The sequence below is a fragment of the Elephantulus edwardii genome, unplaced genomic scaffold (genome assembly GCF_000299155.1).
Source record: "Elephantulus edwardii isolate Elephantulus edwardi_28Jun2011 unplaced genomic scaffold, EleEdw1.0 scaffold00296, whole genome shotgun sequence".
Classification (NCBI taxonomy): domain Eukaryota; kingdom Metazoa; phylum Chordata; class Mammalia; order Macroscelidea; family Macroscelididae; genus Elephantulus; species Elephantulus edwardii.
This window is the reverse complement of record NW_006400046.1, coordinates 2,253,258-2,275,461: the sequence shown is the minus strand read 5'-3', so window position 1 is coordinate 2,275,461 and position 22,204 is coordinate 2,253,258. Positions and strand designations below refer to the sequence as shown.

Sequence of the window (22,204 nt, the reverse complement as noted above, 5' to 3'; positions counted from 1 at the left end):
CACACACACACACACACACACACACACACACACACACACCACAGAGTCATGGTCCTTGGGGAGTCTCTTTCTGGCTCTGTGTGCCCTGGAGGGGGAGAGGGGTTGGAGGGGGGACAAGGAATCCACTTGGCTCTGGCCCCTGATGGAGGGGCGAAGTCAGGAGAAGGGATGGAGGGATTTTCTTCCTCTCCTTCTTGTTCCCTTTGTAGCTTTTATGGAACGCCACTGTGTGCTGAGGGCTATGGGGAGATGAGCTTGAAGAAGGTGGCGTTGAAAGGCTTCCTGAGAAAGGGTGTCAGAAGGACTTTGCTTTCTTATCAGTCTCATGTGTGCACTTTCTGGTGTTCTGAGATTCATCCTTTACATTTCTATCTCTTCAGAGTGGCCTTCCACTCAGGAGACCCCACATCCCAGGAGAGGAGGGGACTCATCAGTTGGGATGCTGGCTTAGCTCTTTTCTTCTTCTTGGTCCTCACCAGGCCTTCCTTGCATAACCAGAATCCCAGAGTCAAACGAAAATATTGAGCTTTAAGCTGGTGCAGCCAGCCTTGTTCCTGAGGGGAGTGGGTATCACCTGCAGCCAGCTGGCTCTCTGGACTCCAGTCCTGTGCATCCAACCAGCTTCAAGCCTGTCCTTGCCCTCCCCAAATGGAACAAAAGGTTCCACCTTTGAGGGTGACTTATCAGATTCCTGGGGAAAATTCTTCCTAACCTGGGACTTTGATCTCACCACTGCGACATCGTTCAGGGACTGGGTCACCATCTACTTGGGTTTTGGCTTTGAAGACATGGTGGTGGGAAGGGAGCATTGACCCACAGCTTAAGCTGGAGGTTCTCAAGGGAAGGAGAACCGAGTCACCCAAGGGTACACCTGACAGTGGCTTGGGAGCTGGGACCCTGTGGGAGGTGGACCCTATGGCTGGCAGGACCCTTGCAGCCTGTCCACCCTGGGCCTTCCTGCCCCGAGGGGTGGAGCCTCAACAAGCCACAGGCAAGACCCAGTGGCTGTGAGAGCAGGAGTGCTTGAGAGAGTGAAGAAGGCAGGAGGAAGGAAACAACGCCATTGTCATCCCCCAAATTACTGGCTGGGATGTCGGGGGAGGAGTCGGAAAGCCGACATTGTTTACTTAATTAAAAGTAAACAACAATTTGCCGCTGCCAGCCTCCCATTAGCTGTGTGCTGAGCTGGGGACTCGCTTTCACTCCCCACCCCAGCCCAGCTCCTGTCACCACACCCCCAGGCTCAGCTCCCTAGAGCCCTGGGCCCTTCCCTGGTTCTGCCCTCCCCGGGCCAAGCAGGCTGTGAGGAAATAATAGCACACTGTCTCAAGGTCCTGTGGTCAGGATGAAAGTGTCCAGAAACTGTCAATGACAAGCCACCAAGGGGAACCAGAGACCTCTGTGTGCGCATGCAGCTGTTCAGGCCGGTTCAGAGGAAGCAGAGAAGGTGGCAGCATTGAGGTGCAGCTGGGTAGGGCTTCCCCCTCCAGCTTCCCTGATCAAGGCAGAGCATTCTCCCCGCCTAGGCCCCAGTCCACGCTACCTTTTCTCCTTTCTCCTTTTTTCTGCTTGTTAACATCTTTCTCCGTCTTTTTTTGGCTCTGCTCCCAGAGGGGGCTGTTCAGGACCCCTGGGGGACTAAGGAGAGGACTTCTTGGGCCTGCTGGAATGGGGACCTTGGCAAGATAGCTCCAAGTCACCCTGGGAAGGAGGAGAATTTGTCTAAGCTGAGCCTTGGGACCACCCAATTCCTGCTTCTCTGGAAAAAGGTGGCTTTGGCATCCAAGTAGGACAGGTGGTCAGATGGCAGGAGGTCTGTGCAAGGGCCTCCCTTGGCCTTCAGGAGCTGTGTAGGACACCTTTCTGGGATCTGTCTCAGGCACATCCTCACCTCTGCTGTGGACCTCTTTCTCCTCCTGATAAAAAGAACCCACGACCACACTTTAGGCTTATGACTTTAAACCTTGCCAAGCACCTGCTTTCTAAAACCATGACTGGGCTGGGCAGGTGCTGGCTACAGACTTCTCAGACCAGACGGTAATAAAGTGAGAGGAGGGGTTTTGAGGGGAAAAGAGCTAGGTCTCGAAACACTTTGAAAGCCAAGCATGCAGAGATTTCATTCCAAACGTGAAAAGAGAAAGGGACATAGGTCCCCGTTGCAATGTGGGAGCCATGATTTTCATCTCATGCTCTTGGACTAGTGCTTCTTACCCCAGTCCTGCACCCCCAGGGGACAGCTGGAGACGTTTGCGGTATGGTGGTCACAATTGATGGAGGCAGAAAGAATGGTTCAGAGTTTGCTTGCCCTTCCTCCGCAGAAGTCATCCTCTGTAGACGTGGGGCTCTCTTGCACAGATTGGCTAACGCAGAGTGCGTATCTAATGGGAAGAAGCAGTTTGACTTCACCAGTTGCTCTGCAGGACAGAGGTGGACGGTGTCCTCCTGTAATGATTTACAGCCTTGGAAACCTGATGAAGGGTCGCCGTCTAAGTTGGGACTGACTTGATGACAGTGGTTTTGGGTTTGGAGGTCACTCTGCCCTGTCCCCTTGCAGACCTCTCTGCCCAGCATTAGGACTCCCGTACATACCTACCTACATTCACTACACACACGTGAGTACACAGCTCCTGTGATTCATGCACTTCAGTATTTCCACAGACACTCGAACATGCAGAAAAATCTGGGAAGTTCTGTCCCTGTCTTAATTGAATTAAAGGACTGGACTTTGGCAGGACATTGTGTATCAGAGCTGCAGCTTCTCGCAGACATTTCAGGATGGGACGGTTCAGGCTCCCCCCCACCCCACCCCCGAGGGTCCAGATGCTGCTGCTCCCGGCAGGCAGCTGAACCCTCCCCCAAGTCAGGCTGGAGAGGTCAGGGACACTCCTGCTCTTCTTCCTCTTTCTGCTTCTGCCATGGGCAGCCTTTGGGGTGACTTCCTGAGGGCCCGAGTGACTACCAGGAACAGATGAGACCGGGCCAGTCCTCCTCTGTCCAGGTTTTCTGTGTTAGTGCTGCTGGCCCCATGATGGCGGACGAGGGGACCAGGGGCGCTGCTGGTTAGAAGAAAGATCCTCCTTGACCAGAATGAAAACTTGTGCTGGAAAATGGAAGGATTTGACCTTTGGGCTTTAAGGCGCCTGTGGCCCTGTGGAGAGCAAAGGGTCTGCCTTTAGATTTCTCCCCCTGTGGCCCCTGCCCATCTCTCTGTGGTTTATGTTTCATAGGCTCTGGTGGGTGAGCCTGCATGGACGTCTGTGTTCCCTCTACTGATGACAAAGGAGCCCCTTTGGATGACATTTCTGCCCCTCCTTGGGGAGCAGAAGAGGTGGGTTCAGGCCCTTCCTCTCATCTCAGGGATCCCCACATCCCAGCCCTTACACACAGATAGCCTTGTTGGGACCACTCTTATCCAGTGCTGCGGGCACTGGGACAATTCCTAACTCAGCTGGTAGCAGCCACCTGCATCTCTTGGGACACCATCTCCCAGCACGTGCTGCCCTCCCTGGCACCTCGTCCTTGCTCATTCCTTCGTAGAGTGCCTACTGTATACAGAACCCTCCTGCAATCCAGTTCTAGCCCTGGTCCCAAGTGTTTTGGGACCAGGACTTCAAAACTACCCACGAGCTGGCGTGTGGGGCTTCTGAGTCGCCCATGGGCCCCCGCCACGATGACCGCGGGTGGGCTGGGCAAGGCAGAGGCTGAGGAGCAGCTCTCCCACAGCCCTTCGGGAGAACTTGGGGGCTATGAAGAGTGCCAGGCTAGGCCCTGTGCGAGGCGATCTGCAGCACCCAGGGTCAGGGGGTGGAGGGGGGAACCAGGCTCACCTCGGGTAACCTCCCGCTAAACAAAGGGGCCTTTCTCCATGCCCGCCGGAGGGTGCGCCCGCCCAGCCAGCCGCTGCCGCCACTGCACCGAGTTCCCCCCCCTTTCTGACTTTTCTCCATTCCTCTCCGTGTCTCTGATTCCTGATCTCTGACTTTTACTCCCCATTTTCCACTTTTTTTTTGAGGCAGGAGCAAGGGCAGATAAATACCTTTTCAAGTATTTATCACATGCAGAGGCCATTCTGTACTGCTGGAAGGTGGTGGTGCTGTGGGTATGTTGGGAGCAGTTTGGGGGCTACATGGCCAAGCTTCCCCAGTCGAAGCTGACCCTGCCGTGGGAGAGGAGACTCGTAAGGCCAGTGGGGTACCTCTTTTCCCCACTCCTGCCTAGCCGGGCACCTGGTGGGCCTGGCCTCCCACCTCCTCCATCTCTCTGGCCCATTCCCCTGGCCCCTTCCTCCAGCCCCTTCACCACAAGCTGTTCCCAATCAATGGGAACGGCGAGGCTCAGCTCTCCAGTCAGGGGACGTGCTTGGCAGCCACCGCTGGAACTGCTTCCTCAGTCAGCTCCTCCTTCGCGTGCAGCCTGGGGTCCTAGTGCCCAGGCTTGATTGACCAGGTCCTTCTCCTTCTTGCTCCCAGCTTGGGCTTTGGAAATGTGGGAAGAGAGAGAACCGTGCCCTGGAGTCCTGAGACCAGCCTGCCCACAGGTTCTCCTGTTAACTCACTGTGCCACCTAGCTACGGCATCTGGAAGTGCAACAGCCACTTGGCCGGGTGTGGGCTGGAACCGGCCGCCTGCAAGCCCCTTCCGCGTCCTTCAGGACGTCTCAGGTGGAAATTTGGTGCCCACCTACCTGAAATTCTGCTTTCTTTGCCCCTGGACTGTTGCTCAGTGTTCGCTTGCCAACCTGTGTACGGTTGTGCGTGGTCTAGCCTTCTGGAAGAACCAAACCTATTGTCAATGCCTTCGACTCATAGTGTCCAAGTGACATCAGGACAAAACCTTGCCTGATTCTCTGCCACCCATGCCTGCAGTCTCCGCTGTGCCCAAGGTCATTGTTGCAGCCACCTTGTTGATCCATCTTGTTGAGGGTCTTCCAGTGTTCTTTTGACCTTCTACTTCACCGAGGATGGTATCTTTACCAGGCCCCCCCAAAACTACTCCCCCTGCCCGATCAATGCTGTGCTACGACCTATCTTACTTTTTCTGCAGACTCCCTCTCACTTCCTTGTGTTCTCTGAACACAGGGGAGAGAAAAGAGGCGAGTCTGGAATTCTAACCAGCACCTTAGGTGGGTACCTAGACCACCTGGGGTTCTCAGGACTCCAGTGGGACCTGTAAAGTTTAAAAATCCAAATCCCCATGTCTTTGGGTTTGCAGGAGGAAAGGAGCAGGGCATATCTGAGAAGATATGCCCTCATCTTCTGCCAGTAGATAGGCCCTAGCCTTCCGCCAGTCTGGCCTTAGGCGTGGAGTCCAGTGTGTACACAGTCCTGAGGCACAGCTGCTCCCAGGCCGCTTGACTTTGTGGACGGATTAAACCGTACTGTGGTTTCGAGGTCGATTCATTGGGTGTGAGCGTTGAGGGCTGAGCCTACAGAAAAGGCCTTTCTCTGGAGGCCGGAAGTGCCAGCTATCGGGTGCTCCTGTCCCTTGGGTGGCCTCAGCTGGCGGCAGTGTTTCGGGAGGATCTTGGCCAGATTCCCCCTGGCCTGGGGGTGGGTTCCCGTGCTGTCTGGAGATGGAGTGTGTCTCTCTCTCTCTCTCTGTCTCTGTCTCTGTCTCTATCTCTCTCTCTGTCTGTCTCTCTCTCTCTCTCTGTCTGTCTCTCTCTCTCTCTCTGTCTGTCTCTCTGTCTCTCTCTCTCTCTCTCTCTGTCTCTGTCTCTCTCTCTGTCTCTTTCTCTCTCTGTCTGTCTCTCTGTCTCTCTCTCTCTCTGTCTCTGTCTCTCTCTCTGTCTGCCTCTCTCTCTCTCTCTCTGTGTCTCACTCTCTCTCCCTCTCTCCCCCGCCCCCCCCAGCTCTGGCCCAGCCAGAAGCTCCCAGTGTGAGTGAGATTTGGAAGGAAGGGTGCCCAGTTCCAGCCTCCAGGCGGAACAAGAGCGCCGTTCAGACCCCGATCATGGCGTGTGTTTGCATCACGCTACTCTTTGATGAGCAGGACTCCTCTTCCCCACCACAAAGCGAGTCCCCAGTGGGAGAACTTCCTTTGGGGTCACCAGCGTGGTTACCAGCCCTGTCCTAAAGATGCAGTTGGCCAACTCGAGGAGCAGAGACAGGTGGCCTCAAACCAGCTCCCACTTCCCGGAAGGGTCAAGGTGAGGAAGATGAGTCCTGCTGGAGCCCTTTCCCCTACTCCTAGGCTTCCTGGACAGATTCGCACGGGGGAAAAGTGCAGTGAGAGGCAAGTGGGTGCAAGACCCCGGAAGGTCAGATGGAGGTGGGGTGCTCAAGGAGAACGAGGAACCTATGGACGCCTCGTCCTCGGGAGTCGTGCTGCCAGCCCAGAGGCCAAGCTTCTCTGGCGGTTTACAGATAGCCACACTCCTCCTGTGCAATGTACAGCCTCAAAAACGCAAGTGAAAGTCAACTGTAAGTCTGTTCTGAATGAGAGTTTGTTTGTTTGCTTTGTTTGTTTGTGGAAGCAAAGAAGAGTGAGGGCCCTTCTGTTCCCTTGGTCCTGTCACTTTCTACTCCTAAATGGGAAAACCTCTCCCCTGCCCAGGGCCGAGGTCTGTCCCTGTTCTTGGTCAGTTGCCCCTCCTCCTTTTTCTCTCTGCACCCTCTGAAATGAGATGAGAGAGAGGAGGAATTGAGGTTCTTGGTCCTGGGGGGGGGGGTCTCCCCTATTTCTCACCCTGCTGAGTCAGACCCTGTAAGACAGTGCTGGCAGCTGGATGAAGCCATGAAGCCACTCCTAGGTATTTCAGGAGAAGTGTTTTCCTTGCCTTTCCCCCCCTTAAAGACGTTCTTGCCTTCTTGACTCTCTTCTTTCTCTGCTCTGCCCCACGCTGCCCTGCCTCTCCGAGCCATCTCCCTCCCATATTCTGGCTGGCACTGGCTGCTTTCTCTGAACTCCTTTGCCTTGACCCATCCATCCTTGCTTTCTCGGCCTCTGAATTTTTGCTTTGTCTGTCATTCTGCTCCGCAGTTTACTGCCTCCTCTCCTCTTCCCCCTAAACTCCTCCTGCTGGTCCCAAGGCAATGCCCCAGGAGTGGCCTTCAGAGCCACCACCTTCTCATCCCAGCTTGGCATTAGCATCCTGAGGACACTGTTCCTTTACGAATTATTAGACCAAGGGCAAGTATATTGGGGGATGGGGTGGCTATTAATAGTCCCATGAGCAGCTGGGGGTAAGGGCAGTTGTCTGGACAGGCCTGGCATGGGCAGCTCAGAGGGCCCAGAAAGGGCAGAGCTGGAAATAGAGAAAGCTGGGTGGGGTGAGAGGAGTGGCTCTGAGGTTCCCCGGCCAGAAGTGGGCTCCCCGACCCTGCAGCGTCCCTGAGAGGGCACACTCTGTTCTGAGTCTCTACCTGTTGAAGCGTAAGGAACAACTTCAGAGATTGGAAGCCACTTTCTTGTGCCTCAAAGTCTGTTGACTCCTGTCCCTAGGCTCCCCTGGAAGTGCTTTCTCTGACTGTCGGCCGAGTCGTGGCATGGTCGGTGCTGCCAGGAGAGGTGCCTGTGGTCACGGCCTCTCATGCCCTCAGCTCTCTGTGCCCCCTTGGCTGGGAAGGAACAGTCCCTGGCTGAGGGGGAGATGGGCTGGTAAAGGCCTTGGGCCCAGTGTCCTCCAGAATCCAGAGAGAGGAGCCTTCCGCTGCCACCTCAGTGTGGTGACCTGCCCTGTGGAAGGCGGTCGAGGCCGGCTCCTGTTCCCGGGGTGCAGGGTGGGCTCAGATGTCACATTCTGCGTGTCATTTGCAGAGAAGAAGCCTCTTCTCCCACTGTGTGCAGAATCAGGCCCCAGGGAAGGTCCTCTGGCGCTAGAAGCTCCCCTCTAGGCCGCAGTGTATGGCGTAACAAAGGATAAAGCTCCAGGGGAAGGAGCAGAGGCTGAGCCTGCGGCTGGAAGGAGGGGTCAGATTTCAGCAAGTGGAGATGGGAATCACAGTCCAGGTGGAGCGCTGTCTGTGAGCCAGGCCCCCAGCAAAGCACCTCTCATGCTTCCTCCTCATGCTTCCTCGTCTTCCTCTCACCCTGCCACCCCGAGGGGCAGGTGTTACCCTGTGTCGCAGACAGGAAGCAGTTTCTAACTGGCCCGGGGCACTCGGCGGGCGGCAGGTGGCTGGATCGTGCATGGGAACTCTTTTCAGTGTTATACTCTCTCCACTGGCCCTGCTCCGTGTGCCATGTCCTCTCTGCCCCGTCTGTGCTGTGGCCAGCCCAGCCCAGCCCAGCCCAGCCCAGGACAGAGTCTCTCAGGTGAGAGAGAGACACATGGGCCAAGGCGGGCTCAAGGTAAAGGTGGGCTTAGCGCCTGTCCCCCCTCAGCCACAGGTCCCTCGTCTGCCCGCCTTCAGCAGTGGCGTCCTCACGCGGCTGGCCGCAGGGCCTCCGGGACCTCTCTGGAGGGAATCCTGCAGGTTCTGGCACTCGGGTACCTCGGGAACCTCCGGAGGAGTGGCACCCCCAGCCTGGCTTTGCCCCTTCACTCGACAACCCGACCTTGAGTATTTATGCCTGAGGGGTCGTCACAGGGCCACTTGCAGGGAGAGATCAGGCCAGGAAGCCTGCTTGTTCATGGCCTTTGGAGGAGGCAGCTGGTGCTCAGAGCTGTCCTGCTCCCGTCTCCGTCTCCAAGCGCTGCTGGGGCAGAGGTCTCGTTTACAAACTGCTGCTGGGCAGCCTGCCACCCTCCCCCCTGCGCTGGGCTGGGCATGGAGAAGTGCTGACCAGCTCCCAGGCCTGCTTCCTTCTGTCTGTCTGTCTCTCCACTGGGTGCTCTGCACTTGGGCTCTTGTCTTCTTCTGGTTTCTTCTTCCAGTCTTGACTCCTTTGCTGGTCACTGGCTGTTATCCTTGGAGAGGAGGTTGGTGCCTCCCTGACCCTGTTCCAGGCGCTGTGTGTTCAGGGCTGAGGCTCCGTCTGCAGGGGTTTTCTTGGACTGGGGCCTCCTGGAGCAGGCTAAAGCAGATTCTCTTGACAGGAGCAGGTGGGACCACGGGCTGCCTTCTGGGGACAGAAGAGCAGTTCTCCTGACTCTTGTTTTCTCAGAGGACATGTATTTGTTGTTATGTGCCATCGAGTCCCTTGCGACTCATAGCGATCCCATGTATAAGAGCCCTAAATGCCGCTCTATCCTGTGCCAACCTCGCCATCTCAAACACACTCATTCCTACCACTCTACTCACAGAATCGATCCATCTCATCGAGGGTCTTCCTCTCCTGCGCTGTCCCTCCATTCTCCCAAACATGATGTCCCTCTCCAAGGACCAGTCCCTCCTTGCAACATGCCCAAGTTATGTCAGATGAAGCTTCAGAATCCTTGACTCCAAGGAGCATTCCGGCTTCACCCTCTCCAGGACAAACCTGTTAAGAAAACCTTTCTCATGACAGAGAGCTGGTGGGGTAGTGACAACACAATGGGCTGCTAACTGAAAGGTTTGACCACACCATCCCCTCTGTAGGAGAAAGACTGGCATTCTCTTCCTCTGTAAATAAAGATTTACAGCTTTGGAAGCTTGGTGGACAGTCCCAGTAGTCAGACCCAGTAGCCGTGGGTTGGGTTGGTTTGCGTTTCTCCATATGAAGGTGAAATCCTCTGGCTTGGGGACCCTTTCATATGTGGGAGGAGTCTCCTCTCTGGTCTCCTGAGGGCTACCTGAGCAGACAGACGGACTTCCTCGGTTCCCGCCACCTCACTGCCAGGCCCTTGGTCCCAGACAGCTGTGCACCAGGAGAAGAGAGTGCTTTTATTTTATTTTATTATTTTTGTGTGAGTGTACCGTCAAATCAGGTCTGACTGGTACAGGAGGAGATTGTCCCTCCTTCCCCGGCAGAGCATCTGGTGGATTCGAACCGTGCGCCTCTGGGATTGTAGTTGCAGCTCCTTTGCCACTAGGCCACCAGAGTTCCCTGAGAGTGCTTTTCTAAGGGTCGAGGCCCAGGTAGAGTGGAGGACCCCACGAAGACATTGATGAAGAGTGCCTTCCTTGAGCCTGTCCCCCCAGGGGACAGAGGCTGGACTAGACCAGAGTGTGCTGTGGTACCCCATCTTTTGGCCCCGTGACCGTGTTCTGTCCATCGTCCTTCCCCGCAGGTGACCCAAGTCAAGGCTCGAATCTCTTTGGATTTGTGCAGAGAGGAATGAGGAGACCCACCTGGTCCCTTTGGTGCTCCCATGGCCACCTCCATCCCTGCCCACCTCCATCCCTGCCCCTATCTGTGGCTTTCAGGCTGTGCTTCCGGGTCACCTCGGAGACCATGGGCACCGAAAACCCAGGTGTGTGTGTCCATGTGTGTGCAGGCCAGCGTGTGTAGGACCGGGGATGACTGAAAGGGGGCTAGAGTGAAGGAGAGAAGATCTGGAAGCTGAACCCCGAGCCCTGCCCTCCTGTGCCCTCTGGCTGCCCTCTCTTCTCAAGGACTTCCTGGGTCCCCCTAGCCTCCCTTGGCGAGATGGGGAGAACCCCGCCGTGACCAGCCTCAGCCTCGTCACCCCACCCCACCCTGTCCGTCCGCCTCACTCCTCCTTAGGGTGTCTCAGATTCTCAGACTTGGGTTTCAGGAGGTACAATAGTTACATTCTCCAGTCCTGATTGCTGCAGGCCAGGCCTCTGCTCCCCCTTGAGATTGAGTTTCCCGTGCCCGGGACGCTCCGGAATCGGGGAGGAGGGGCACGCAGAGGGCATGGGAGGTGCCCTGAACGGCCTCAGCCTTTCAAAAGACAGGCTGATGGCGGTACCCAGACACCTCCCAGCCCAGAGCACTCCCCACCTGCTTTGCAAACTTAAAAGTGTTTTGGGTGATGTGGGGGTTGTGGGTGGCATGAGTCCAAGGTTTTCTCCCTGGCAGGGTGCTTCCTGTTGAATGTATTACAGGTGGTGGGGCCGGGTTCCTGATGTGCCTTCGAGATCGACCCGTGTAAGAGCAGAGGGTGTTGCTGGTAGCATCTCCAGACGCGCGTGTGTCTGGGCACATCAGATGTGCAAGCGGCTGTGTGTGTCATTCCTGAGAGGCCATGGGCAGCTGGACAGACAGAGATACTGAGGGATGCGGAGCCCTGAGGCAGAGTGTGGGCGACGGCGTAGCAGGAATTTCCCCTTCACCTAGTGGGAGCATAAATATCTCCACGTCTGTGGCTGGGAAAATGCATACATTAAAATATGCCCTCAGCCAGGGTTTCTGCGTGGTACTGGGCTTGTCTGGGCCATTGCAGCCTCTCCATCCAGGGCTCAGCTGTAAAAGGCAAAGCCCTTTTGGAAACACACACAGCACCCTCCCACACCCCCACACCCCCGATGTACTCAGGGCTGGATTGAGAGGGGAGGAGAGAGCCCACGAGGCCAGGATTGAGCATCTGAGCGACATGCAGAGATCTGAGTACGAGCTTGGGCTGGCATGACAGGGTTTGGAGGTTGGTGCCTGTCTTGGGGGCTGGGGAGGAACCTGGGTTAAGGGGAGGCCAGGGCCAGCCCTGCCTGGCTCCGAGCTCCCTGACACTCCCACTCGGCATGGGGGAATGACAGGTTACCCCAGATGAATCAGGATTAGCCGACAGGAACTAAACCACGTTGCAGAGTCTTACTCTGGGAGCCCTCACTGAGACGGAATCCAGATTTGTCGCCTGTTCCATTACCGTCTTCCTCTCTAGAAACTTCTACAGCTTCCAGGGCCCCACAGCACAACTGGCAGGGGAGGGGCCTGTGCCTCGGATGCATGGATTATTTGAGTAGCCAGGGCCCCAAGGAAAGATGGCAGAACCGTGAGCTTGTGAGTGACGCACCTCCCTGAGCCCTGGCAGCTTTGAGAATAAGCTGTGGTCTCTGAAACCCTCTCCACGGGCCCCAAGGCAGCGACCCCAAAACCTGCCTGGACAGGACGTCAGAATGGACACAGTGGCTGGGTTTCAGGCAGCTGCTTTTGACAGGGCCAAGTGGAGGGGCCCTCATGCGTGGAGGTGCCTCGAGTCTTTTTGCGCCAGAGGATGGGAGAAGCCCTTCAGTCGTCTTGGATCTGAGGGTGCGGTAGCCATGGCCCTGGACCCTCTCCTCTCTCCAAGAACGGGTGGGAGCCTTTGTCTTTGGAGAGATCAGGCTCGGAACTGGGTGTGTGAACTCGATTAGGTTCCGTTACTCTGGTGAACAGGCCAGAGAAGAGGTCAAGGCGGGAGAAGCTTCCAGGGGATTGCAGGCCCACGGGGGACCCAGGCCTGACCTGTATAGTGTGGCCCCTGCCGGCCTTGTGCCAGCCAGCACTGTCCCTGTTGCGTGACTTGCCTGCAGGCCACCAGTGGGTTCGTGGCCTCCTGTGGGGGCTCCCTCGTGGGGGGGGGCTTTCCTCCACGCACGTTTACCTGGTGGAGACTTCAGAGGCTTGAGGGGGGGCGGGAAGGGGTGGCAGGATCAGAGCACTGGAGACAGAGACACGGTGGAGTCGCAGAGGAGGCCCTGCACCTGCACTTGGAAGGCGCGTGAGCGCCCCAGCTGTCGGGCAGTCAGGTTCCCTCCCGTGCCATTGGCAGTGGGCAGCGTGCGGGGCCTGTGAACAGGAGATAAAGAGTTCAGGCCGAGCGTGTTCTCTCACTAACCGTGGATTTGTGTGTTTGTTCAGCTGGTGGCTCTGATAAGCCCCGTTCTGCCAGATAAAAGCTGGGCAGCCCTGGGACGGGGCCTGAGGAGGGCTGAACAAAGGAGCAGCACCTCCTTCCTGCCACCAGCCGGGGGATCCCGGGCCACCGCCTCCTCCTGGAAGCCCTGGTGTGGAAGGGAGTCGAGGCCCAGGGACTGGCCGTCTCCCACCAAGCCTGGGAGCAGGGGTGGGGCCAGCGCCCCGAGAGTGGGTCTCTCCACAGCAGGCCCCGCAGAGGCCCCTCTCCAGCCAGCGGCCTGCGTGTCTGCCAGCCCCCCACCCCGACCCCAGCCTGCCCGAGGCTGTCTCCCACCTCTGTCTGTCCCTGGGGGGGGTGTCTGCCGCCACGTGTGCCCGGGGTGCCACTCCCCGCTTTGCTGGGCCTGGGACCAGCCCGTGGGGGCTTCAGCAGCCTGCAGCTGCCGGTCACTGACCGTGGGCCCTCCAGAGCCTTCTGCCTCGGGAGAGAGAGAGAGAGAGAGAGAGAGAGAGAGAGTCTCTGTGTGTCTGTGTGTCTGTGTGTCTGTGTCTGTGTGTCTCTGTGTGTCTGTGTCTGTGTGTCTCCGTGTGTCTGTGTCTCTGTCTCTGTGTGTCTGTGTCTCTGTGTGTCTGTGTGTCTCTGTGTGTCTGTGTCTGTCTCTGTGTGTCTGTGTCTCTGTGTGTCTGTGTGTGTGTGTTTCTGTGTTGTCTGTGTGTCTTTGTGTCTCTGTGTCTGTGTGTGTCTCTGTGTGTGTGTCTCTGTGTGTCTGTGTGTCTTTGTGTCTCTGTGTCTGTGTGTGTCTCTGTGTGTCTCTGTGTGTCTGTGTGTGTGTGCTTCTGTGTGTCTGTGTGTCTTTGTGTCTCTGTGTCTGTGTGTGTCTCTGTGTGTCTGTGTCTGTGTGTCTCTGTGTGTCTGTGTCTCCCAACCAGACAGTGGGGCGTCGGGCCCAGCCTCCCCGCAGCAGCCGGCCCGGGTCCCTGAGCCTCGGAGGCCCGGCCTGCCCGCCTTTTGTCCCGGCCGAGCCCGGCACGCGGGTGGCGGTGGCCGTGGCGGCGCTGTGGGCCTGGCCGGGCCGCCCGCCGTAAGATGGCTGCCAAGCCTTAAGATGGCTGCCAGCAGCGCGGCCGGGCTCGGAGGCGGCGGCACCGCCCGGGAGCTGGCTGCAGCTCGCCCCTCACACGGCACGGCTCGTAATAATCGCACCGTCATATTTCGGGGCAGTTCCCTGGTTCAAGCTGATGTGCCGTCAGCCGTCTTCCCGGAGCCCCCGTGCGGCTGGCCCGTCTCCCCTCGGTCCCTCGTGTGCGCCTGCGCACTCCGCCCGGCGTGGGGCTCCGGCCGCTGACCACGGCGCCACGGCCTCTCCTCTTCCCTCTCACCCCTCAACTCCAGCCTGAAGGGCCTGGGGGGGGGGGTGCTGAGTGGGTGCCAGGACAGTGGAGTCGGTAGCAGGGACCCCAGTTCTGCACACCCGGCCCTGACACATACCCGGGGGTGGTCACTGAGGCTGGACACCGAGAGGCGGCAGCAGCCACGGAGCCCAGGTTCGCAGAGGCCGCAGGGGAGTCACTGCCGCCTTTGACCACAGCTGCTCACTGCTGGACCGGCCGGGGCGCGAAGCTGACCTAGGTCGTAGCCAGGAATGGACCCTGGTGACAGGAGGACACGGCACCACGGTTGTGGCGTGGCCAGGTTGCTTTAAGGAAGCGTGGAGCCCGGCTTGTGGGCACCCTCCCACGTAGACAGGGCCTCTCCGCTGGCCTCAAACCACCCCTCGAGGAGATGGACTGGCAGTGCCCGGCCTGCAGGGAACAAGGGATCCTGCGGACATTTCCCGCAGAAACCTCTGCTTTTTAAAATCTGTTATAAGATGGATTGTTTGAAGAACTCAGCCACAATCAAACGAGGTGAAGGATACAGGCGGAGGATTTGAAACCATTCTGGGCACAACCTGTCTTTGCTCACAAGTCACAGGCAACCAAGAACCTGGCTGGCGCCGCCCGCCGCCCCCAGGCAGGGCCTTTCCCGGGCCCCATCTCCTGGGCTCCCGTCTCTCCAGGGCTGCTTGCTCCCCAGTGGCCTGGGCCAGCAGGTGGTTGGTGAGCAAAACCAGAAGCCCCAGGCCACACCAGGGCACCCCTCAGATGCCACCCTCATGTTGTCCCCCTGTGAGCAGAGGATTATTCAACAAACGCCTGCCCCACAACCTGCCCCGGCCCCCCTCTCTGCCAACCTCTCGCCAGCTGTCGTACCCAGGCAGACATTCGGGAGGTCCCCGTTGTGCCCCTGGCACACAAAGCTTTGAGGCCATGGGGGGTGGGGGTGGGGGGCTTTCCCAAGCTCAGCAAAATATTCACACGCACACTCCACCCTGCCCCCAGTCCTCTGTGTGCTCCCACCACACAATGGGCCCTTGTCTCGGGGCTCCCTCTGAGCAGCTGTGGCACCGGGGCATGAGACAACCCAGACAGGCTGGCACAGAACGGGCGATGGCGTCAGGGGCAGGCCTCCCCCTCTGGGTTGCCAGGCACTGCCTGTGAGCACAGAGGTAAAGGGGGGGGGGGTCGACCGAGATGGAGTTAATTAACTGGGGGAGGGGGCTGCTACCCTGGGAGCCAGAGCCTGTGAGACTCGGGGACCCTGGGGTCCTTCCCAGCTGTGGACAGAGACAGGTGCCCGCCTGGAAGCTGGCTGCTTCTGCGTGTCCCCTCGCCCTGACCAGGCCAGGGCTGCTCAGTCGTGGATGACTTTGTTCTCGTGGGGAACGCTGGGCCATGTCTGGAGACCTTGGTCATTGTCACGACTGGGAGTGCTACTGGCATCGAGTGGGTGGAGGCCAGGGAGGCCGCTGTGAGTCCTGTAGTGCGTAAGCGGCCTACGGCAGAGAACAGTCCCGGCCAGGTGTCGGTGGAGCCAGGTGGGCACACCTGTGCCGGCGGCATGCCGCTTTCTCCCCCTCCTCGTTCTGGTCTCTCTCCCCAGGTGGACTCTGAGGGGCTGAGGAGTGAGTGAGGTGAAGGTGTTAAGCCAGCCTTGGTGGGCAGCGCCCCTGGCTTGGGCTGGGTTTTGCCTGAGATTTGGTCTTGATCTGCTCTTCTCTTTGTATTTCCTGCAGAATCCGGACAATCAGATAGTTCAAACCAGCAAGGAGATGCGGACATCAAACCCTTGCCCAACGGTTAGTGACAACCCCTCCCTGCCCCGCCTCCTAACTGGCCCGACCTCCTTTATCCTGCCCCTTCCGTCCTCTCTGCCACCTTCAGGTTTGTTCCCCAGGGGAGGGGACTCACCTGCAATATGCCCGCTCTTTAGTTGCAGACCCAAAGATTGGGCACGGGCCAGGCAGGGCAGGACAAGGAGCTTGAGAGGCAGGGATAGGTCTGGGGGAGCACACGGGCAGCACCCCCCTCCTGCCTGGGCCTTGTTGTGATTCATGCCCTCCTCCTCTCCTTTAGGGCACTTAAGTTTCCAGGACTGTTTTGTGACTTCTGGAGTCTGGAACGTGACCGAGCTGGTGAGAGTGTCACAGAGTAAGTGAGTTTCTTCCTTCTGGACCAGGCCCAGGCTGTGGCAGAGCTCAGCAGGGAGGGGTTGGGGAGAGAGTAGGACACAGACCTCTTTCCAATCATGGGTCTTTTAGTGGTTTGGAGATAGACGGGTTTTCTGGGGACACTCTGCTCATGCCGATATATAGCGATACTGAGTGGAGGAAGCGGGCTCGATCAGAGACTTGAGTGTCCAGCTCCCACTGCTGTGAGAGAAAACCAAAGGTCTCCTACTCATGGACCCCCAGTCAGGAGGAGGTGGGGGCACCCTGCCTGCCAGCAAGGCTTCCAGAAAGTTCCTTGTGGCAACCAGACAAGCGGCACCTCCCAGTCTCACCACCCTCTCGCTGATTCTTCCCCCAGCCCCTGTTGCTACTGCATCAGGGCCCAACTTCTCGCTGGCAGACCTGGAGAGCCCCAGCTACTACAACATCAACCAGGTGACCCTGGGGCGGCGGTCCATCACCTCTCCTCCTTCCACCAGGTGAGCTCAGCCCTGGCCCCTCCCGCCGCTGCCCTAGACCATCCCGGGTCCAGCTTGGATGCCTCTGAACGTGACCCTCACTGAGGGCACTGGTTCCGAGCCCCACTCACTGTCTCCTATGCTCGGCCACTGCTGAGTTCACTGTTGACCTCGTGTTGGCTCTCGGCCTGGGACACAGATTCACACAAGACAGGCTTCTACCCTGAAGGGACCCCAAAGGGCTTCTTCTCTCAGGGAGATGATGCTTGAACCAGGACCTGCGAGGGGCTGATAGAGACGTGTGGTGGGCACTTCAGGGAGAGAGCAGTCCTGTGGGGCTGCCTCACAGAGGACTTTAGAAGCCAGAATTAGATGTTTAGACGTCATCCTTAGGCAGGGGGTGGGTGGGTGTGGACAGGACTGGGGGCTAGTTGGGAGATTATCTAAAAACTGACTGGGGGACCCGAAGCCGTGGTATTGGGGGGACAGGTGACACTGAGAGAAATCTGGACAGAAGCCATGGGCAGGGAGAGCCAGGCCCAGCACAGTCAGATCTCACCTTTATTGAAACTTCAGCTATTTTAATTGTTGTGACATCTTGGACATTCATCTGAAACTATTAAAACCTTGTTTACCTTGATGGCTTCAGTGTCATCCCTTGACACTGTGTCTCATGTGAGCACTTGCCTGGCCCTGGCCTGGCCCTTGAGCCGATGGGATACAGCGGTGAGGGAGAGGAAGCCGCTAAGGGTTTTACTCGACTTCACTGATTTGAGCAGCTCAGTTCAGTCACAGACTGAGCTTTGGAAAGTCCACCTCCAGGAAGCAGCTGTCTGTAGACTATGCATGCAGGTTGATGCTGTCTTAGCAGCAGGTCCTCTGCCTGAAGCCTGGTCCCATCTGGTCCATCTCTTTCCCTTCTAGCACCACGAAGCGCCCCAAGTCCATTGATGACAGTGAGATGGAGAGTCCGGTTGACGATGTGTTCTACCCCGGAACAGGCCGCTCCCCAGCAGCTGGCAGTAGCCAGTCCAGCGGGTGGCCCAACGATGTGGATGCAGGTATGGACCTGAGAGGCCCCCCTCTTCTTACAGGCTTCCCCTCTGTCACCCCGCTGAGAGCGTTGGGGCTCCTGTTCGGACCGCTCTTCTAGAGAGGTGGCCCCGGCTTTGTGGTCGTCATGATTCAGAACCATTCCTCAACCTGAGTGCTGTAGACACGTGGGGATGGAACATTCCTGAACCGCACAGAGATTTGTGCAGGATCCGTGGGCTTTAAGATACCGGTAGCACCTCCACCTCTGAAACGACAGTCAAACATGTCTCCAGTTAGTACCGAATGTTGCCCAGACATTCCAGCAACAGAACTGTCCTGGGTCAAGAATGCTGGTCTAAAGAGCCCCGGATCCCATGGGACTGCTTGGTCCCATCTGTACTGGAGAATGAGCAGCGGCTTCTCCAGACCAGGGAGAGAGAAGGTTCTGAGAGGAACAGCTGCAGAAGTCCACGTTAACCACCCCCTTCTGCCAGCCCCCCTCGCCCTAACTTCCAGTCTTTAGTGGGTCGGCCCGGGAATAGAGGCAGAATAGAGGGGGTGCCCACCTGTGCACGTACACGTACAGGTGTGTGTCTCTGTGACACTGTCTCAGGGGCTGGGAGTCCAGCCCCGGTCTGGCAGCATGCATAGGGTGTGTTCACTCTGAGCCGGCTGATGAGACCCATGGACCAGGGGCTGGGTTCCCCGACGCAGGTGGGTGCGAGTCTGACGTGACGTGGCTCTGTCTCGTGTCATCCTGATGTGTCCTTGGTGGCAAAGGGGAGATGGATGGGCAGCAGGCCAGAGCTGGGGGCGAAGCAAGTCAGAAGGGAAGGATGGCGTTTGCTGCCCCCTGAAGGCAGGCACTGGGCTCTTGCCCCGTGAAAGGGAGGGCGCTCAGTCCTGGTTTGGGGCCTGAGATCAGCAGAAGAGTCTTCACCCCGCGAAACTTTGGGTGTACCCTCCGAGGGTCCCCTCTGGGAGGGCTGGAACTTGGGCCAGCCACAGCGCACATGCATCCCGAGGGAGCCCTGCCCAGAGCAGGAGGAGGCTGAGGAGGCCCTGAAGGCTCAAGGGCTGCCCAGTCCCCAGCCAGGCTTCCATCAGTGAAGCCTTCTGGAAGAAATCGCACCAGAGTGGTCCCAAAGTGCACGTCTGCAGCTGACTCCTGGGCATGCGAGGCCCTCCTCTTCCCGACCTAGTTCCTCAGGAGCCCTCCTCTCCCGAGCCTGTGCTCGCTCCTTCTTGGCTGGCTGCTGTCTCCTCTGCCATTTCTGTTCCTTCCAGCCTTGTCACGCCCTGCAGTGTCCGCTTGCCACCGCCCCCCCCCAGCTCCCTTCACTGTCCCCTCTTTTCCTCTGGTACTCCCTCCCCTCCCCCTGTGTTATTTCCCTGTGCAGCCGACAAATCGCCAATTAAGCAGCCCAGCTGCAGGACTGGCAACAGCTGGGGAGGCACGGTGCGGCAGTGGGGACAGCTGTGCACAGCTGGTGGGGAGCGCCCCCTCCCTACTATGCCAGCTATCAGGTGGCACACAGCTGCCGCCAGATAACACCTCTGCTGGCGGTGGAGAGCTCTCCCTCCTCTCCGCTTCCCCGTGCGGTTAAAATGGGCTTTCTTTCTCTGGTCTGCACTCCCCCAGTCCCCTACCGGAAGAGATTCTCGGTGAGTCCCTTAGAGATGGACAGTTGCTCTAGAGTCACCCGGTCCCCACCTGACCGCCCAGCTCAGCCTGACCAGCAGGGAGTCCCTGAACTGGAAGGGTCTGCTTGCCCAGGGGAGTGCTGTGCTGCGGCTCCTCCCTGCCCGCGAGGCATACCATGACCAGGCCTGGTGACATCAGACTCTTAGAGGCAGAGTTCAGGTGCTGTGTTTGCCCCTAACCATGCATCTCCCGGTGCACCCTACATCTGGCACCAGGAGCAGCACAAAGCCCTCAGCTGATCATCCTGCAATGAACTAGCCTGGAGCCTCTTGACCAAGAAAGCCCTTCAGGCGTAGCTTGGCGTCCGCTGCCCAGCCCCGAGCAGCCTGAGGGCACAGGCCCTCCATCCTCACCCCGTTCTGTCTGCCATGAGGCGGGTATACTCTGTGCTTGAGGCCAGTGTCATGACTCCTGAGGAAGCTGAGGGCAGAGCAGGGAGCCCAGGGCACCAGGGAACAGACCCCAGGCTTCCCTCCTCCCTCTTCTCCTGCCTCCCCTGCATTCCGTAGCCCTGCTGATCTTGGCATCTGCTTGTCAGAGGTCAGCATGGGCCCCTGCTCGGTGCACGCCACCCCACTGTCACCCAGGAACGTCAGGGACAGGGCAGGTGGGGAGGGCGCTCGGGAGGGCCGGTGAGAGAGGAGCACACTGCTGGCTTCCCCTTCCCCAGCTCCTGTCTGGCCCGCCTAAACCTGCCCTGTGTTGCTGATTCCTCCCCCCCAGGCCCGGCTTCTCTAAAGAAGTCAGGAAAGCTGGACTTCTGCAGTGCCCTCTCCTCCCAGAGCAGCTCCCCGCGCATGGCTTTCACCCACCACCCACTGCCTGTGCTTGCTGGAGTCAGACCAGGTGAGACATGGGGCCGCTAGGGGGGCAGTGGGGAGGCCGCGGAGCACGGAAGGGAGCCACTCGGAGGAGCAGCTCCACAGTGAAGCCCCAGGATTTGCGAGGGGGCCACGCAGGGCAGTGGCGGGTGGGCGTGGACACTGGCCCTCCTCTGGCAGCATCTCCTCTGTGAGCCAGGCCCGCCCCCGGGGCCTCCTCGCCTTGTACTAAGCGTTCTCACACCTGCTTCCCCGTGTCTGCGTGCGTTCATGTGTACGTGGGTGTACACGTATGTGTGCCTGCTTGCCGCCTTGTGAGTATACACGGACTGTGTAGCACAGGGACATGCGCAGGGCTCCCCGGGCCTGGTTGGCAGGTGGGTGCACATCAAAAGGGGCACTTGCTCCGGAGCCTGGGCTCCTGCTCTGCTCCCTTCTCTGGGCCACCTTTCCCTAACTGTCTCTGGAAAAGCTGGGTGCTTCTGGGTGCTTCCTCTTAGAAAAAAAAAAGAGTTGAGGAAAGGAGCTTCACACAGTTGCTCCCCTCAGATCTAGGTCTTCCTGAAGGGGTGGAGTGAAGCAGGAAGTTGGGAGAGCTGCGTCATGGACCCCCACTGCTCCCTCAGTCCCTTCTGCAGGCCCTCAGCACCCATCTGGCAGAGCGAGGTCCTAACCCCGGGATCCACCCCTGGGCCACTTCACACTCTCCTGCGCCATTCTCGGGGACACTGGGAACAGCAGGTTTACTCCTGGCTTCCTCCTGGAGGCCTCTTGGCCGGGAGCCCAGAGGCCAACGGTGCTGGGAGGGCGGTCGAAGCACAGGGGAGGCGGGGCCCGGGCGGGCAGGCAGCGGGAGGGCGCAGGCCCGCCGGCCCTGCAGCTTTTATGAACTCCAGAGAGAAGCCAAGTTTCCTCAGCCCCTAATGAAACCGAGAGCAAGAGTAAGCTGATTGGAAACAGACGGGGAGCGAGGGGCTCACGGCAACGGGAGAAAGCTGGGGCCTGTGCAGGGGTAGAAGTTGTGTGCGCGCGCACATGTGTGTTCCTAGTGTGCCAGGGTCCAAGTCGTGTGTGTGTCGACCTAGTGTGCGATGGCTGTGCTAGGGTGCAGGGGTCCAAGTGTGTGTGTGTGTGTGTGTGTGTGTGTGTGTGTGTTGACCTAGTGTGTGACGGCTGTGCTAGTGTGCAGGGGTCCAAGTGTGTGTGTGTGGTCCTACTGTGTGACAGCTGTGTTAGTGTGCAGGGGTCCAAGTCACGTGTGTGTGTCGTCCTAGTGTGCGACAGCTGTGCTAGTGTGCAGGGGTCCAAGTGTGTGTGTGTGTGTGTGTGTGTACCTAGTGTGTGACGGCTGTGCTAGGGTGCAGGGGTCCAAGTGTGTGTGTGTCGACCTAGTGTGTGACAGCTGTGCTAGTGTGCCAGGGTCCAAGTCGTGTGTGTGTCAACCTAGTGTGCGATGGCTGTGCTAGGGTGCAGGGGTGTCGACCTAGTGTGTGACGGCTGTGCTAGGGTGCAGGGGTCCAAGTGTGTGTGTGTGTCGACCTAGTGTGTGATGGCTGTGCTAGTGTGCCAGGGTCCAAGTCGTGTGTGTGTCGACCTAGTGTGCAATGGCTGTGCTAGGGTGCAGGGGTGTCGACCTAGTGTGTGACGGCTGTGCTAGGGTGCAGGGGTCCAAGTGTGTGTGTGTCGACCTAGTGTGTGATGGCTGTGCTAGTGTGCCAGGGTCCAAGTCGTGTGTGTGTCCACCTAGTGTGCAATGGCTGTGCTAGGGTGCAGGGGTGTCGACCTACTGTGTGACGGCTGTGCTGGTGTGCCAGGGTCCAAGTCATGTGTGGGTCGACCTAGTGTGCGACGGCTGTGCTAGTGTGCCAGCATCCAAGTCGCGTGTGTGTCAACCTAGCGTGTGACAGCTGTGCTAGAGTGCAAGGGTCCAAGAGTGTGTGTGTGTGTGTGTGTCATCCTACTGTGTGACAGCTGTGTTAGTGTGCAGGGGTCCAAGTCGTGTGTGTGTGTGTGTCATCCTACTGTGTGACAG

The 22,204-nt window shown here is 58.4% G+C and overlaps 1 protein-coding gene across 3 annotated transcripts in view; it reads left to right on the top strand.

Annotated features, from left to right (window-relative positions):
- The window catches only part of NFIX (nuclear factor I/X (CCAAT-binding transcription factor)), an 81,256-nt gene that overhangs the window by 45,573 nt on the left and 13,479 nt on the right, over nt 1-22,204 (top strand). For all 3 annotated transcript variants that reach the window (XM_006900788.1, XM_006900787.1, XM_006900786.1), the window contains 5 exons: nt 15,719-15,781; nt 16,059-16,133; nt 16,512-16,632; nt 17,536-17,672; nt 20,075-20,197. In XM_006900788.1, the coding sequence (XP_006900850.1) occupies nt 15,719-15,781; nt 16,059-16,133; nt 16,512-16,632; nt 17,536-17,672; nt 20,075-20,197 (519 nt within the window). The remainder of the gene's footprint in view (nt 1-15,718; nt 15,782-16,058; nt 16,134-16,511; nt 16,633-17,535; nt 17,673-20,074; nt 20,198-22,204) is intronic.